The 18,309-nt window shown below is 41.5% G+C and overlaps 1 protein-coding gene across 1 annotated transcript; it reads right to left on the reverse strand.

Moving 5' to 3' along the window:
• Window positions 1-230: 230 nt before the first annotated feature.
• NEUROD1 (neuronal differentiation 1) lies at window positions 231-3,888 on the reverse strand. Its single transcript, XM_075318893.1, has 2 exons — window positions 3,759-3,888; window positions 231-2,682 (listed from the first exon to the last, which is right to left on the reverse strand). Exon 2 carries the CDS (start codon window positions 2,672-2,674, stop codon window positions 1,604-1,606), a length of 1,071 nt encoding a protein of 356 aa, XP_075175008.1. The 5' UTR covers window positions 2,675-2,682; window positions 3,759-3,888; the 3' UTR covers window positions 231-1,603.
• Between the last annotated feature and the right edge of the window lie 14,421 nt (window positions 3,889-18,309).

Below are 18,309 nucleotides of genomic sequence, written 5' to 3' on the forward strand. Positions count from 1 at the left end.
ATAGATAGATCTTAGCTAGCTATAGAATAGATTGTTATTAGATAGATAAGTAATTATTAGATAGATATTAAATAAATAATTGATTGATACATAATAGGGTGATAGATAGATTATAAAAATAGATAGAAAGAAAGAAAGAAAGAAAGAAAGAATTTAAATGTAAAAGATCTCACCTGGAAAGCAAAGCTCTTTATAAACACAATAAATTAATAGATTAGACAGACATAATCCCGCAGGACATACAGGCAGAATAATAAAGCACCAGCAGACTCAAGTGTTGAATACTATTTTATATAGAGTAATGGTTTTGCATGGATCTGTGCGGTACATCATTGTATACAGGGGAACAAACAGAATAACAAGATAAATTAATCCCGAATTGAACCAGTAATAAATACACTTCAAACAGCAATGATTGGTACTGTATCACCACCATCATCATCATCATCATCGTTAACATTATGTGGCAGTTAATAGTCTAATTACAGATTCAGATATGTTATTTTTAATTCAACCACTGCAATATTATATAGATAGAACTGTATTCATCATTGCTCTACAGAATTGTATGGAAACCACTGTATACTAACTGATTGGAAAATCCGTGTATTAGTGAAGCAGCTTGTATGAAGATCAATGATATGAAGACTTGTGCTGTGCAGTAATATGGGAAGGTGACTGCCACCCAGGTCTCAGATGATTACTTTGCACCCTGTGTTCCATCTAACACTGGAGATTAAAGAGTTAATAGAGAAGGGTCCGGGACTGATAGTGATAATTCTGCAGACTGTCCTCCACATTTAACCCTTACACATGTGCATTGTGTTATACGGATCCACAGCCTGTGATTCCTTCCCAGGTAGCAAAACTTTCTGTCCTGTACTTTTGATAACGGATCTGGGTGATAAAACTTCTAAGGCAACACAACTTTCTAAGCACTTTGCTGCTGGTTTAAATTAGTTATTTTTATTACTTTTATTTTTTTTTTTAGTAATCTTTTGTTTTATTTTTTTTTCCTATAAATTAGATATAATTCTACTTCCTCATTTTATATATAAAAAAAATCGATGGAGCTGCATGTTTTAAAATAGGAAATTCACATTATAAAAAAGTCATTTAAAAATTCTGTACACCAAAAAAAAATCACCATAATTCAGCAATGGGTTTTACAACAGCTAGTAGTAAAAGGTTGATTGAAAAAATAGAATTCTATATATTCCATTTATTGGCCAACTATTCGTTTAAAAATTGCATAGATCCTAATTATTGCTTCATGATTATTATTATTTATGTGTATTTTTGTTTTTTTCCCAGATTTTAGCTGGATCTAGATAAAATAATTACACAATATTGATATAGTTATGTGTGGTTTAAAGTCAGAGGGTAACTTCTTAGGAACTTAGGGTAAAGTATGTACAGAATAATACAGCAGGTCAGTAGGAATATTCAATCCTAGGGTTTACAGGCAGTAAAGATCAGACCTCATTTATTAGAATGATGGAACACTTTGCACTTTCCAGTAATAGTACCCAGTGGGCTACAGTTTGTAAACAGGATTGTGCCATATAATTACACCAGGGTCACTGATTTGATCTCTCAGGAGTTAATCATGAAAGATGGCATTAAGCTGGGCACTCATCACCCTTTCATGGTGTGTTTGTCCTTCATAGGACATGATGCTGTCTATAGGGATCTCACAACGTGGTCCAGCGTTGGAGAACAGAGCCCCATGGCTTTGTGCTATGGTAGCAGGGTAGTGCATGGTGAAGGCATAATTCTTATCAAACTCCGCTGAAGGTTCGTGTTTAAAAGAAAAGTTCCCATTGACACTCAGAGGGGGGCTGAGAGGACCATCAAATGAGGGGCTGGTGCAGTCAGTGACGGTGCTCTCAAAGAAGGGCTCCAGGGCAACACCGTATGAATGAGGCTTGACCTGAAAGATATGGGAGCTGTCCATGGTACCATAAGGAGGACTGGGAAGACCAGGAGACTGATATGGGTAAGGGTGCAGGGGGAAGGAAGCACTGGCAGCTTGCATATGTGGTGGCATATCCTGGTTCTGTTCTGGAAGAAAAGTTCTAGGGTTCAGCTGAAGGCAACCAGCTACTAGGTTAGTAGTAGGTTGCGACAAGCCTTTGCAAAGAGTTTGCACAAAAGACACCAGATCTGGACTCTTCCCAGATCTCAGGATCTCAGAAAGTGCCCAGATATAATTCTTGGCCAGGCGCAAGGTCTCGATCTTGGACAACTTTTGCGTCTTGGAGTAACATGGGACAACCTTGCGTAGATTGTCCAGGGCAGCATTCAGACCATGCATGCGATTTCTCTCCCTGGCATTGGCTTTCATACGCCTCATTTTAAAGCGCTCCATCCTGGCTTTAGTCATTTTCTTCTTCTTAGGTCCACGTCTCTTAGGTTTCTGGTCATCATCATCTTCATCATCCTCATCATCGTCGTCATTGTCATCGTCGTCGTCGTCGTCCTCATCGTCAATCTCCTCTCCATTGTGATGCTTTAGAGAGTCTTCGTCTTCATCTTTAAGCATTCCCTCTAAGTCATCGTCCTTCTTCTCCAGGTCATGCTCATCTTGAGAACTCAGGCATTCATCCACCCAAGCTCTGGAGCCCTGGCTCTCGTTCATAATCAAGCCATTATCTCGATATGACTTTGTCATCTTTAAATCTGGAGAAGAAATGGACATTGGAATAAAGGGACAACTTGATAAAGTGTGATGTGAGGTTATATAATGACAAATGAACATTATAACGTCTGCCCCAATGTAACTGATGGACTTCATATAGAGCTTAACCGGATTAGGACAATGTGACTTTAGTGATGGTAAATAAAACACAAGAATCACCAGAAAAAAAGGGAAGATGAAGAATTTACTTTAAAAATATTCCATTTTCATGAATACAACACATTCTAATAAAAAGTGCACAATTACAGAAAGCATAATGATCTATACTGAAGCCAGGAGTCTGGAGGAAAAGGGTCAGGTGCAAAGACCCTATGACAAACGCCTCCATCTGCACTTACTGAATGGGAGGATTGAGATGGGGTGTGCTTTACAGACAGGAAAAAAGTGCAGAAAGTGGATCATTGACACAGTCTGCAATAATCTGATGCTTTCTTGGGGTGAGATCAAGAAAATATTAATAGGACAATAGGTAGGTACAATAAAAAAAAGCTGTAATGTGCCCTATAGGGACAAGTAGCAGATGTCAGATGAAACGTGTGCGTGTAAAATATACAGAATGGGCATAAAAAATGTCAAACATGCTCAACTACTACATATATATATATATATATATATATATATATATATATATATATATATATATATATATATATATATATATATATATGTGTATATATATATATACAGGTGATAACTTTTACCTATTTATGCAGCAGCAGCAGCAGGTACAGAAGCTAATCAGTTGCAATATCAGTCAATGGTGCAGATATTCTTAAATTGTGATTTTAATATATATATATATATATATATATATATATTTATATATATATATATATATATATAAAAGGATATATATATATATATATATATATATATATATATATATATATATATATATATATATAAAAGTGCAACCTAATAATTAATAATAATAATAATGATGATGATAATAATAAAAATAATATTATTAATAATAATAATACAAAAATAATAATGATTATAATAATACTAGCAATAATGATAGGGCTGAGCAGGGCTCAGTGATGAGGCTCCTTACCTTTAATTCTAGTTTCCCCAGCAGTGATTGTCTCATAACCTCTCCAGTGGACACAGTGCAGGGCTGTAGGTGCTGAGGTGAGTTTTTCCCTAATTCTGGGGGCTGTGATGAGGCTCAGGGTTATATAGCGGCTCCAGTGACGCTTATAGGAGACAAGTGATGAGGAGGAGGAGGGGGGTAGGTGTGGGGACAGCAGTCACAGATTATTATAGCGGAGCCCTCTGCGCAGGCGCAGCTCTGTGCCCCAGGCCCCGCCCGGTAACTTTTCCCCGGCACGCGCCATATGGTCAGGGAAGCGGCCCGGGGCGTCACGTGACGCGCTGGTCTGTGCGGCGCGCGCTGCGCTCTGTCGCGGCCCTTTGTGGCCATCTGTCGCCTGTTACACGTTCTCCGGAGCCGCTTGTTGTCCCCGCAGGACGAGGGTTAACCCCTTCCTCTCCCCGGGCATTGTGTTCACAAGACGTGACAGAAGGAGAGAGGGGGGAGGCGGCGGTCTGCGCCCTCACAGGCTGCCCCATATCCAGAGTCATCTCCTCGGCGCGGATTCCGACACTTCAAACCCTTCTTTAAAATGGAGATCTCGTCTTTTCATGTTTCTTCCCTCTTTATACTTCATTCATTTCCTTTTCATTTGGAGCTTACTCTTCCTTGGCTTGTTCTTCCCATTTTCTTGTTCCTTTCTAGTTTCTCCATTTTTCCTATTCCCCTCATATTTCCTTTTTCCTCATTTCCTTCCTTCCTTCCTATTCCCTCTCTTACTTTCCCGACCTCTGACTTATTCCTCCCTTTTACATTTCATCCCTTTTCCTTTCTCCTTTTTATTTTGCTTCCTTCCTCACATTAAATTAATTTACTTCCTAACTCTCTTTTCTCTTTTTCTTACTTTCGCTTTTCTTCCCATCTTTCCATTTCCTTTCCTTCCCTTTTAATCACCTTATTTTAATTCCCATGGTTTTTTTTATCTTTCTTTATTTCCTTCATTCAATTTCCTCCCCTCTATTTCATTCTCTGCTCTTCCTTTCTATCATTAGTTTATTTCCCAACATACTTTCCGCATCCCTTTCTATTCTTTACATCCTTTTGTTCTTCTTTCCATCATTTTCTCTTTTCTTTCTTTCTTTTCTTTTCCCATCTTTCTTTCCTTTTTTTCTTTCTTTCTCTTCTTTTCTCTCTTCTTTTTATTTTCCCATCTTCTTTCCTTCCTTCCTTTCTTTCTTTTTTCTTTCTCTCTTTCTTTTCTTTTCCCATCTTTTTCTTTTTTTCTTTCTCTTCTTTTCTCTTTTTTTTCTTTTCACATCTTCTTTCCTTCATTCCTTCCTTTCTTTCTTTTTTCTTTCTCACTTTCTTTTCTTTTCCTATCTTTCTTTTCTTTTTTTTTCTTTCTTTCTCTTTTTTTCTTTTGCCATCTTTTATTTTCTTTCTTTCTTTCTTTCTTTCTTTCATAACAATTATTCCCATTCCTTCTTTCTCCTCTCACATTCTTCCCCTTTCCTGTTCTTTCTACCGATATCCCTTTTTCCTTGATATTCTTCCTTTCTTTTTCACTTTTTCACTTAACTCCTCCATTATATTCCTACCATCCATTTTTTATATCATTTCCTATGACTTGAGTTTCTTTTTTTATTGCATTTGCACTTTTATTTAGTTTGTACTGAGTTTATTTATTCTGATTATTGTTTTCAGCCGCCCCATGTAATAATATTACTAATGATACAATGTGTTATTAATGATAATATTGACGTCATTAGAGCATTGTGCGGTGTACAGTATGTGCTGCCCCATCCTCAGCAGCTTCTCCATACTCCTCTGTCAGTCACCTCCTGAATGATGTCTCCATCTCAGGTGATCTCTTTCCAGCTTCTCCTGTATCTATAAGGTTCCTGTCTGTGTCTTTAGGGCTCCTGAGAAGCTAATTACACTATTTGATGCAGTCAGGTAATTAATCACCGGGCGCTGGAGAATATTGCTCCACAATACTGGAGTCAGGGGGCTTTCATGATCCTGAATATGAATAAATGTATATTATTAATGATGATTATTTTTCATTATTATTATTATTATTGTCACATAATGAACTTTATTCCTCTTAAAATAAATCAGTGCCATATATACAGTGTATATATATATAAAAATGCATACACACACACTGATGGCTATTATCATTTTATCAGTAACCACTCACATACATCCGTTCTTTTTACATGTCTTACTTTCTGCCTCATCCTGTTCATAGATTTCTGCCTGATGACTCATTGTACATTATCTTTTTTTTTTTTGCTTATTAAGAAATACACCACATATTTTGACTTTACGGTCCAGATTCAGCAGTCTATCAGAGTTCTACGTGCTTGTCAGAGCTGTGTGAGTGTTTGGCACTGGCAGCACTGTGTGTGTGTGTGTGTGTGTTTGGTAGAGCTGTGTGTGTGTGTGTGTGTGTGTGTGTGTGTGTTTGGTAGAGCTGTGTGTGTGTATGTGTGTGTGTGTGTGTTTGGTGAAGCTGTGTGTGTGTTTGCAGAGCTGTGTGTGTGCTTGGTAGAGCTGTGTGTGTGTGCTTGGTAGAGCTGTGCGTGTGTTTTTGCAGCAGAGCTGTGTGTGTTTGGTAGAGTTGTGTGTCTTTGGTAGAGCTGTGTGTGTGGGTTTGCAGAGCTGTGTGTGTTTGGTAGAGCTGTGTGTGTGTGTTTGCAGAGCTGTGTGTGTGGTAGAGCTGTGTGTGTGGTTTTGCAGAGCTGTGTGTGTTTGGCAGAGCTGTGTGTGTTTGTGTTTGCAGAGCTGTGTGTGTGTGTGTTTGCAGAGCTGTGGGTGTGCTTGGTAGAGCTGTGTGTGTGTTTTTGCAGAGCTGTGCGTGTGTTTTTGCAGCAGAGCTGTGTGTTTGGTAGAGCTGTGTGTGTGTTTGGAAGAGCTGTGTGTGTGGTTTTGCAGAGCTGTGTGTGCTTGGCAGAGCTGTGTGTGGTTTTGCAGAGCTGTATGTGTTTGGCAGAGCTATGTGTGTGTTTGGTAGAGCTGTGTGTGTGTTTGGTAGAGCTGTGTGTGATTTTGCAGAGTTGTGTGTGTTTGGTAGAGCTGTGTGTGATTTTGCAGAGCTGTGTGTGTTTGGTAGAGCTGTGTGTGTTTGCAGAGCTGTGTGTGTTTGGTAGGGCAGTGTGTGTGGTTTTGCAGAGCTGTGTATGTGTATTTGGTAGAGCTGTGCGTGACTTTGCAGAGCTGTGTGTGTGTTTGTGTGTTTGGTAGAGCTGTGTGTGTGTTTGTTTGGTAGAGCTGTGTGTGTGTGTTTAGTAGAGCTGTGTGTGTGTGTGTGTGTGTGTTTCGTAGAGCTGTGTGTTTGGTAGAGCTGTGTGTGGATCTGCAGAGCTGTGTGGTTTTGCAGAGCTGTGTGTGTGTGTGTGTGTGTGTGTGTTTGCAGAGCTGTGCGTGTGTTTTTGCAGCAGAGCTGTGTGTGGCTTTGAGAGCTGTGTGTGTATATGTTTGGTAGAGCTCTGTGTGTGTGTGTTTGGTAGAGCTGTGTGTGAGCTGTTTGTGGTTTTGCAGAGCTGTGTGTGTGTGTGTGTGTGTGTGTGTGTGTTTGGTAGAGCTGTGTGTGAGCTGTTTGTGGTTTTGCAGAGCTGTGTGTGTGTGTGTGTGTGTGTGTGTGTGTGTGTGTGTGTATGTGTGTGTTTGGTAGAGCTGTGTGTGTGTGTGTGTGTATGTGTGTGTTTGGTTGAGCTGTGTGTGGTTCTGCAGAGCTGTGTCTTTTGTATCTTTGGTACACTCATCACGATGTCACAATATTTTTACATAGGACTGCAGGTAAAGTGACTGATCCAGGTAAGTCTTGCTCGGCTACACATATGCTGGTAATGAGCTTTGAGACCAGTTGCTGCCTCTTTTTATAATGGGGCCTTTTTCACGTTCCCAATTTGCTTATTATTGATTTCATACACACTGGTTTATTTCCATTTTAAGCTGCACTTAGAGTCAAACCTTTTATGGGGATTACACAGAACAATGCCCTATTCCAGAGCATTAAATCTGCAGTGCCCCTAAATATGGGGGATGCTCTGCTATATTTGTGGCATAAGAAGATTACAGGGATGACTTCAGGTCTCCATCAATCCAATCCAAGTCAATGCTTAGAAGAATAGGTAGAGGACATTATTAACCCTGCCATGACTGACCAGCACTTCATGGCATGCTCTTTTTCTCCTGGTTTAGGCTCAGACACCCAGGGACTGATAATTGAGAGCTGACTTGTCTTCTCCCCTCTGCCTGGCAGACATCTGAGGGCGACAGATGGGCTGAACAGGTAGTGGGTGTTGGATGGTGTATGGAGCTGGGAGGAGGGAGGGATGGAAGAAATCTGTGCACATGAGTCATCAACACAAGTCTAGGTCAAAGGCTACTAGCCCGAGCTTTCTGGGCTAAATACAGTTAACCCGCTCACTGCCTGAACCATATGCTCTGGGCCTAATCCACAAGTCCAACAAGTTTTCCAGGAAACTGTCTAAAATAATAGAAAAGTTCCAGATTTGGAGATGTTTAGAATTATTGCATTGCACCTATGAGAATCAGAAAAATAATTGTGAATTATAAAACTGGATAATTCCCATTCTATCCTGCTGATACTTATCATTCCTCAGAAAAGTATAAATCATGATATAAACGAAATAATACTGTGTGTGAACGAGTGTACTTAATGCGAACTGAAGGATGTGGAACTACAAGCCTCATCTCTTTGAGATATTGAAAATATTGAATATGATTTGTCATTCCAGTTTTAGCAAATTGATTTTAGAAATTGGAACTCGGTCTGGCAAACTGGTATAAATATATATAAAATATATATATAAAATACACAATGTTCAATATATATACATACAAAGTTAGATAGTTACAAAGATAGTACAGGCACCAAATAGAAAACCTACAAATGTGCAAATGTGGAACACATAGAAAAATATCGAACAGGGTCAGCAAAGTGAGACAGATAGTGGACTTTATTCCTTTATTCAGCAAGATATATGCATTGCTACTTCCATTATATACAGATATTTAGATATATAAATGTGTGGTCAAAGTTAGGTATTTTATGTGGGACTGGGTATGGTGGGAAACCCCCCATAAAAGTATCAATTTGCTTAACTGTGACTACACATTATTTAAATAGATAAATAATAATAGCCAGGGTTGTATCTGCATAGGGTTATGTTAGCCTTGTGATCTTATTGTTCTTGTTAACTGACCCTTTATCTTTAAGTACTTATGGTCATTGTTTTGTATATTTTGACTATTTATTGTCAGGCTTGTTTTTGATATTTTAATAATCCTTAAACATATTTGTGTGGGAAACTGTTTAATGTCACTACTAAGCCATTCCCTTATTATTATTCTATATTGAATTATATATATATATATATATATATATATATATACAGTATTATCAGGCTTTATTATATACTGCTTATCAGGGGCATAAATAGGTAAATCACCTGTGGATGCATATATTTATATATATATATATATATATATATATATATATATATATATATATATGTATATATATATATATATATATGCATCCACAGGTAATTTACCTATTAATGCCCCTGATAAGCAGTAGCAGGCACATTAGCTAATCAGTTGCAATGTCAGTTAATAGTGGAGATATTCTTAAATTGTCACTTTACTATATTTCCTGAGCAAATATTATTTTAGCATAAAAATGTAACCTAATAAATAATATATATATATATATATATATATAATGTGTGTATATATATATATATATATATATACATATAGCGCGTATATATATATATATATATATATATATATATACATACTGTATATATATACACTGACTGTGTGTATATATATATATATATATGTATATATATATTATATATACTGTATATATATATAGATATATATTTACTGTGTATATATATATATTATATATATATATATATATATATATATATATATATATATACATACACACACACACACACTTCTGTTATAATGAATTCCTGTGAAATTATCTGAGATTTGTAGATGCAGGGCCTCCGAATTTCTTTACAGTTGGACTATTATATATTGATATAGGCACTATTACATAAACCTGAGAAGTTACTATTCCCTATCATAACCTTGCCCTGGAGCTTGGGAAATGATTGGACATTATCATGTCAGTACAATCTCTTTCACATATAAAATTACAGCTATACGATATGTGAGATTATATTACAGCTGAGGAATATGGGGCTTGTGTTTTTTAAGCTGAAGGGTACATGTTTGATAAGGTTGAGCTCTCTGGTTCAATAATACATAGAGAACTACAGGCTGTTACAAATTAGACTCTAATATATATCATCAGTATGGAGCGGTCTTGCTGCAGAACTACTGGTGCCAGCACACACTAATTATGAATATGCACAGCATACAAGAGTTACAGGTTGCAATAGACTTCTTTAGTGATCACATGCTTTGCCCATGCAGCCACCTGAGCACCACTATACAGGTGACACGTGATCTAAGAATGCTGAGATTTGTGGTTCCACAGCAGCTGCTCATCCACAGGTTTCATAAGCCTACAGACTGTTGCTCCCCCTCCCCAGCCACTATTTATAGAACGATCTGCCATTATTTATTGGATTAATACTGATCCATCCCACTCACCCCCCACTCGGGGCCACTCCAGCCTGACTGCTGGCCACAGAGAGACACGCGAGCCGCACACGCTCCGAACAAAAGCCTGTTTCATGGCTGGGTGAGCCCCCCAGGGGGGCAGCCTGGAGATGGTCTGATGCCCAACCGACCCCCTCTAAATCCCAACTGACTACTGCAGGCAACCTGCCACTTATTTATCCCCTGGTCTAACTGATTGTGAAAGCCCCAGTCATTTATTCATCAGTGCCCAAGTGTGCAGTCAGCTAGGACAGCTCTGTGCCCCCACTAATCCAGAACATGTCTACACCACCCAACAATACAGCAAAGTCCAATTAACCCTCATCCATATTAACCCCTTATTGATCAGGGACCTTTTAATCTTTGAAAAAAAAACACCAATATGTCAATAGATTTCAGGTCATGCTGGGGTTTAACAGATATTGATAAAACATTATTGTGATTACTGCCTTTCCAATACTAACATTGCCCTATATTTTAGCCAATTTGTATACAATTTTACAACATAAGAGTTTGAAGCACCATTCACTAAATAGTTAATTGTAAAAGAAGAAAAAAAAATGCAACCATCAGCATCTAACAATTGCACTTATCCATATATTATAAATACAGGTACCCATTAATAAAATATACAGAGAGGATGCCGCTCATGTGAATCTATGGGGTATATGCAGAATTATTTTAATTAAGTTAATTGATTAAGATTGCAACATAGATTTCACCCCCAAATCGCTGGGAGCTGTGACATGAATCTTCCCTGGTAAATGATTCACATTTACAAGCTCATTTGTCCCTCTGGGCTGAATGTTAAACCCCATAAACACAGGAGCCGAATGGGTAAATATGGGGACAGGGCACAGGGATGACTGCAGGCTGTAAAGCGCTGAGCACACACTAATCAATAGGTGATGTGATTGTGCATTGCAATAAATCACACTGCACTGTTACCTTCTGGCCGCGCACAGGGCGCAGATTAACCCTATAACTGCCCAGCAGTGTGGAATTACAGGTGTCTGCTGTATAATGTGATCCGGGGCATGGTGCGCAGTGTTTATTCAGTTATCAGGCCTGACATCTGCTCCAGCACAATCTCACCGACACATTTACAAGGTTCCAAGTGGAATCAGGAGCCAGGTAACAGAGAAGGGCCGGCATCCTGCCGGCAGGTGACAATCACTCAGCAGCGCTCAGCCAGAGAGGGATTGGAGCAAACTCTGAAAGTACATTTATGGGTCTTATAAAAAGAGGAAATATGAATATAGATCATTCTAAGTAAATGGGAAGTCAGGCAGAGCTGCAAGCAAATATGCAGCAAACAGCACAGCACTTAAAGCCTTAAAGGATTCAGATTTCAGCACTGGAGAGGGGACAGCTCACTCCCAGCTGGATGCATTCACTTGTGGTAGGAAGAATAGAAAACAAGGTCACAGCTTTATAAGACTCCTAACCGACAGCCAGATTGGTTTGTCAGTCTCTGCAAGGAGAAAAGTTTTCCCCTTAAGGCCCTTTTACACACTGAGGCGGGCTTTGCACACTACGACATCGCAGGTGCGATGTCGGTGGGGGTCAAATTGAAAATGACGCACTTCCGGCATCGCATGCGACATCGTAGTGTGTAAAGGCTCGATGATACGATTAATGAGCGCAAAAGCGTCGTAATCGTATCATCGGTGCAGCGTCGGCGTAATCCATGATTACTCTGACACGACAGTCCGATGTTGTTCCTCGCTCCTGCGGCAGCACACATCGCTGTGTGTGAAGCCGCAGGAGCGAGGAACATCTCCTACCGGCGTCACTGCGGCTTCCGTAGGATATGCAGAAGGAAGGAGATGGGCGGGATGTTTACATCCCACTCATCTCCGCCCCTCCGCTCCGATTGGCCGCCTGGCGTGTGACGTCGCTATGACGCCGCACGACCCGCCCCCTTAACAAGGAGGCGGGTCGCCGGCCAGAGCGACGGTCGCAGGACAGGTTAGTCCATGTGAAGCTGCCGTAGTGATAATGTTCGCTACGGCAGCTATCACAAGGAAATCGCTGCTGCGACGGGGGCGGGTACTATCGCGCTCGGCATCGCAGCATCGGCCTGCAATGTCGCAGCGTGCAAAGTACCCCTTAGACTTTCTAGCGATCACACCAGCGATCCTGACCTGGCCGGGATCGTAGGAAAGTCTCTGGTGAGCTGTCAAACAGGCAGACCTGGCCAACGACGCAGCAGCGATACGGACCTGCAGAACGACCTCGCTGGTCATTGGGGACGCTATAGCACGCTGGGTTCTAAGTCGCTAACGATGTCGTTGTAGGGGTGTCAAACACACCGATGCATGCTGCGTAGCGGGAAACAAAGGACCAAAAAATGGTCCTGAAAGATTTGTAGTGATCAGCAACCTCACAGCGGGGGCCAGGTCGCTGATGCGTGTCACACACTGCAATGTCGCTGGGGACGTCGCTATTACGTCACAAAACCGGTGACGTTACAGCGATATCGCTAGCGATGTTGCAGTGTGTAAAGGGGCCTTTCGACCCTACTATAGCTTCTCATACAGCCAGATCAAATCTCTTACTTTGCACTGATGAGGAGCAATCACCCCAAAACACCCGGTCTGCAAATCGAGGTTCTAATCTGGCATAAATCCTAAGGGGTACTTTGCACGCTGCGACATCGCTAGCATCGACTAGCGATGCCGAGCTCAATAGCACCCACCCACGTCGCACAGGCGATATCTTGTGATAGCTGCCGTAGCGAACATTATCGCTACGGCAGCTTCACACGCACTTACCTGCCCTGCGAAGTCGCTCTGGCCGGCGACCCGCCTCCTTCCTAAGGGGGCGGGTTGTGCGGCGTCACAGCGACATCACATGGCAGGCGGCCAATAGAAGCAGGGGGGCAGAGATGAGCAGGACATAAACATCCCGCCAACCTACTTCCTTCCTCATTGCAGCCGGGACGCAGGTAAGGAGATGTTCCTCGCTCCTGGGGCTTCACACACAGCGTTGTGTGCTGCCGCAGGAACGAGGAACAACATCGTAACATTGGTCCTTTCGAAATTATGGAAATGACAGACGCTACACCGATCATACGATTTCGACGCTTTTTCGCTCGTTAATCGTAGTAAAAAGGATTCACATACTCCGATGTTGATAGCGACGCCGGATGTTCGTCACTTTCGATTTGACCCCACTGACATCGCACCTGCGATGTCGTAGTGTGCAAAGTACCCCTAATACTTGGTTGCACAACCTTTAGCCAAAATAACTGCAAACAACCGCTTCCGGTAACCATCAATGAGTTTCTTACAATGCTCTCCTGGAATTTTAGACCATTCGTCTTTGGCAAACTGCTCCAGGTCCCTGAGATTTGAAGGGTGCCTTCACCAAACTGCGATTTTGAGATCTCTCCACAGGTGTTCTATGGGATTCAGGTCTGGACTCATTGCTGGCCACTATTGTAGTCTCCAGTGCTTTCTCTCAAACCATTTTCTAGTGCTTTTTGAAGTGTGTTTTGGGTCATTGTCCTGCTGGAAGACCCATGACCTCTGAGGGAGACCCAGCTTTCTCACACTGGGTCCTACATTATGCTGCAAAATTTGTTGGTAGTCTTCAGACTACATAAACCCATGCACACGGTCAAGCAGTCCAGTGCCAGAGGCAGCAAAGCAACCCCAAAATATCAGGGAACTTCCGCCATGTTTCACTGTAGGGACCGTGTTCTTTTCTTTGAATGCCTCCTTTTTTCCTGTAAACTCTATGTTGATGGCTTTTCCCAAAAAGCTCTACTTTTGTCTCTTCTGACCAGAGAACATTCTTCCAAATTGTTTTAGGATTTTTCAGGTAAGTTTTGGCAAACTCCAGCCTGGCTTTTTTATGTCTTGGGGTAAGAAGTGGGGTCTTCCTGGGTATCCTACCATACAGTCCCTTTTCATTCAGACGCCGAGGGATATTACGGGTTGACACTGTTGTACCCTCGGACTGTGGGGCAGTTTGAACTTGTTTGGATGTTAGTCGAGGTTCTTTATCCACCATCCGCATAATCTTGCGTTGAAATCTCTCGCCAATTTTTCTTTTCCTTCCACATCTAGGGAGGTTAGCCACAGTATCATGGGCTTTAACACTAGAACTACTGGACTCGTGACACCTATATAGAAATACATAGTGCAAAGTAGTCAAAATGACTACCTCAGTAGTTCTAGTGTTAAACCTCTTGATGACACTGTGCACAGTAGACACAGGAACTTTCAGGTCTTTGGAGATGGACTTGTAGCCTTGAGATTGCTCATGCTTCCTCACAATTTGGATTCTCAAGTCCTCAGACAGTTCTTTGGTCTTCTTTCTTTTCTCCATGGTCAATGTGGTACACACAAGGACACAGGACAGAGGTTGAGTCAACTTTAATCCATGTCAACTGGCTGCAAGTGTGATTTAGTTTTTGCCAACACCTGTTAGGTGCCACAGGTAAGTTACAGGGGCTGTTAATTACACAAATTAGAGAAGCATCACATGATTTTTCAAACACTGCCAATACTTTTGTCCACCCCCTTTTTATGTTTGGTGTGGAATTATATCCAATTTGGCTTTATGACAATTTTTTTAATTTTTTTTCCTTGAAGACAAATTAAATGAAGATAATAATGCCAAAGAATTTGTGATTGCAATCATTTTCAAGAAGAAACTGAGTATTCTCTGACAGAATTGCAAGGGTGCCAATACTTTTGGCCAGCACTGTATATTGTTTATCTTCCCATTTTTCATGAGCTGAACTTTAAGATCTAAGACTTTTCTGTGTACACAAAAGGCCTTTTTCTCTCAAACATTGTTCACCAATTTGAACAATCCTTGATAGTGAGCACCTTTGCTGAGATAATCCATCCTCCTCACAGGTGTGACATATCAAGATGCTGATTAGACAGCATGATTATTACACAGGTGTGCCTGAGACTGGCCACAATCAAAGGCCACTCTAAAGTGTGAAGCTTTACAGTATTGAAGGGATACCCGGGGTCAGAAAACCAGTCACTATCTGGTGTGACCACAATTTTCCCTTACTCAGTGCAACACGTCTCCTCTGCATAGAGTTGAACAGGTTGTTGATTGTGGCCTGTGAAATGTTGGTCCACTCTTCTTTCATGGGTGCGCAAAGTTGCTGGATATTGGCAAGAACTTGAACACACTGTCATATACGCCAATCTAAAGCATCCCAAACATGCTCAATGGGTGACTGGCTGGTGAATATGGTGGCCATGCAAGAATTGGGATGTTTTCAGCTTCCAGGAGTTGTGTACTGATCCTTACAACATGGGGTTGTGCTTGATCAGCTGCAATATGAGGTGATGGTTGTGGATGATTGGCACAAAAATGGCCTCAGGATCTCATCACATTATCTCTGTGCATTCAAAATGGCATCAATAAAATCCACTTATGTTTGTTGTCCATAACATACACCTGCCCATACCATAACCCCATCACCACCATGGGCCGGTCAATTTACAATGTTGACATCAGCAAGCCGCTCATTTAGACGATGCCATACACATAGTCTACTGTCTGCCCTGTACAGTGAAAGCCAGGATTCTTCTGTGAAGAGAGCACCTCTGCAACGTGCCAGACACCATTGACTATGAGCATTTTCACACTCAAGACGGTTACAATGACGAACTGCAGTCAGGTGGAGACACCAATGAGGACGACGAGGATCAGATGAGCGTCTCTGAGTGACAGTTTGTGCAGATATTCTTTCGTTATGATCCGATTGTTGCAGCAGCTGTCTGGGTGGCCGGTCTCAGACAATCTTGGAGGTGCAGATGCTGGACGTGGAGGTCTTGGGCTGGTGTAGTTATATGTGGTCTACAGTTGTGAGGCCGGTTGGATGTTCTGCCAAATTCTCTGAAACACCTTTGAAGATGCCTTATGGTGGAGAAATGAATATTCAATTGATGGGCAACAGCTCTGGTGGACAGTCCTGCTGTCAGCATGCCCATAGCACGCTCCCTCATAACTTGCAGCATCTGTGGCATTGTGCTGTGTAATAAAACTGCACATTTTAGAGTGGTCTTTTATTGTGGCCAGGCTAAGGCACACCTGTGCAATAATCCTGCTGTCAAATCAGCATCTTGATATGCCAAACCTGTGAGGTGGATGGATTGTCTCTGCAAAGGAGAAGTGCTCGCTAAAGCTGGGTTCACACATAGCGACAGCGACAACGACATCGCTGTTACGTCACCATTTTATGTGACGCAACAGCAACCTTGTAAGTCGCTGTGCTACATGTGCAGAGTGCAGGGAGCTGCGTACACTGCTTAGCGCTGGCTCCCTGCACTCCTAGATACAGTACACATCGGGTTAATTACCCAATGTGTACTGCAGCTACATGTGCAGAGAGCAGGAGCCGGCACTGGCAGCGAGAGCGGCGGACGCTGGTAACGAAGGTAAATATCGGGTAACCAGGGAAAGGTCTTCCCTTGGTTACCCGATGTTTACCGTTGTTACAGCTTACCGCAGCTGCCAGACGCCGGCTCCTGCTCCCTGCTCGCTTCATTTCGTCGCTCTCTCGCTGTCACACACAGCGATGTGTGCTTCACAGCGGGAGAGCGACGACCAAAAAATGAAGCTGGACATTCAGCAATGACCGGCGACCTCACAGCAGGGGCCAGCTCGTTGCTGGATGTCACACACAGCGACAGCGAAGGGACGTCGCTGCAACGTCACAGAAAATGGTGACGTAGCAGCGACGTCGTTGTCGTCGTCGCTGTGTGTGACACCACCTTACACAGATTTAGATAAATTTGTGAACAATATTTAAGAGAAAAAGGCCTTTAGTGCACATAAAAAAAGTCTTAGATCTTTGAGATCAGCTCATCAAAAATGGGAGCAAAAACTGTCTATTTGTCTATCACAAAGCTACTAAGATATCAGTTTTCATGCCACATGAACAACAATTACAAAAAGATTACTGAATATAATCAATAAACTTTGTCATTAGTCGTAATCATATATCAGTAATATATACTCTTCAATATTTTGAAACCTAATCAGTCATTCACTTTAATGCAGAAAGATCATTTTGGTTGCAGATTTCAGTGTATTCATTAGATCAGTGTCTATGACATTGCACTCCTCATTACCATTCTTTGTTGCTTAGAATATTTATGTTACAATAGTTGTCTGTCTCTATACACAAATTCAGATTTCAAACTAACAAAAGTCCCAAATTCTTTAAACATTTTATACAGTAGAACGTTGAATCCCATTTTGCTATTATACTACTATTATATTACTTTACATAGCTCTGAAGCCTTTGCATTGCCATACAGGAAATGTTAAAATTCTGGTTTTGCGCTATCACCACTATTGGTACTCAGCAGTTTATACAATTTTTATTGAGTTTAATGGGATTTTTATAAATCCAATGGATTCGACTAATGTCACTTTTCAAATAGAAATTGTGTCATAGGGGTGTGTAACGGAAGACCAGGGAGGATAGGGTAATCTATGCAGACCCTAATGCTGGGGTCCCTGAGCTCACCCTCACACCCGGAGGTGCCCTTGAAGGTAGGGAGATCCAGGCCCCCAACCTAACCCTGACTTCTGTCCTGGCCCTGTTGACAAGTCCCCACTGCACCCACCACCCAGGGGACTGACCAGGACAGAGATCCCCAAAACTCCAACTACAACAACTACAGACAGGGGTAAAACAAAACTCATACACACCTAAACCCTACACCAGGGAAAAACCAAAGATAAATGGTTAAGGGATAATAAGGGAAAGGAGGTGTGCAAAATAACTTGCAACAAACTGCAGCAGACATCAACAGCAGCAACAACAACGCCCCCTCTGCTCCCAGGCTAGCTCCTAACTGAATAGAATAATCAGCAACAAGTCCAGGAAGCAGAGGGCTTA

Source organism: Anomaloglossus baeobatrachus, chromosome 7, assembly GCF_048569485.1.
Source record: "Anomaloglossus baeobatrachus isolate aAnoBae1 chromosome 7, aAnoBae1.hap1, whole genome shotgun sequence".
NCBI lineage: Eukaryota > Metazoa > Chordata > Amphibia > Anura > Aromobatidae > Anomaloglossus > Anomaloglossus baeobatrachus.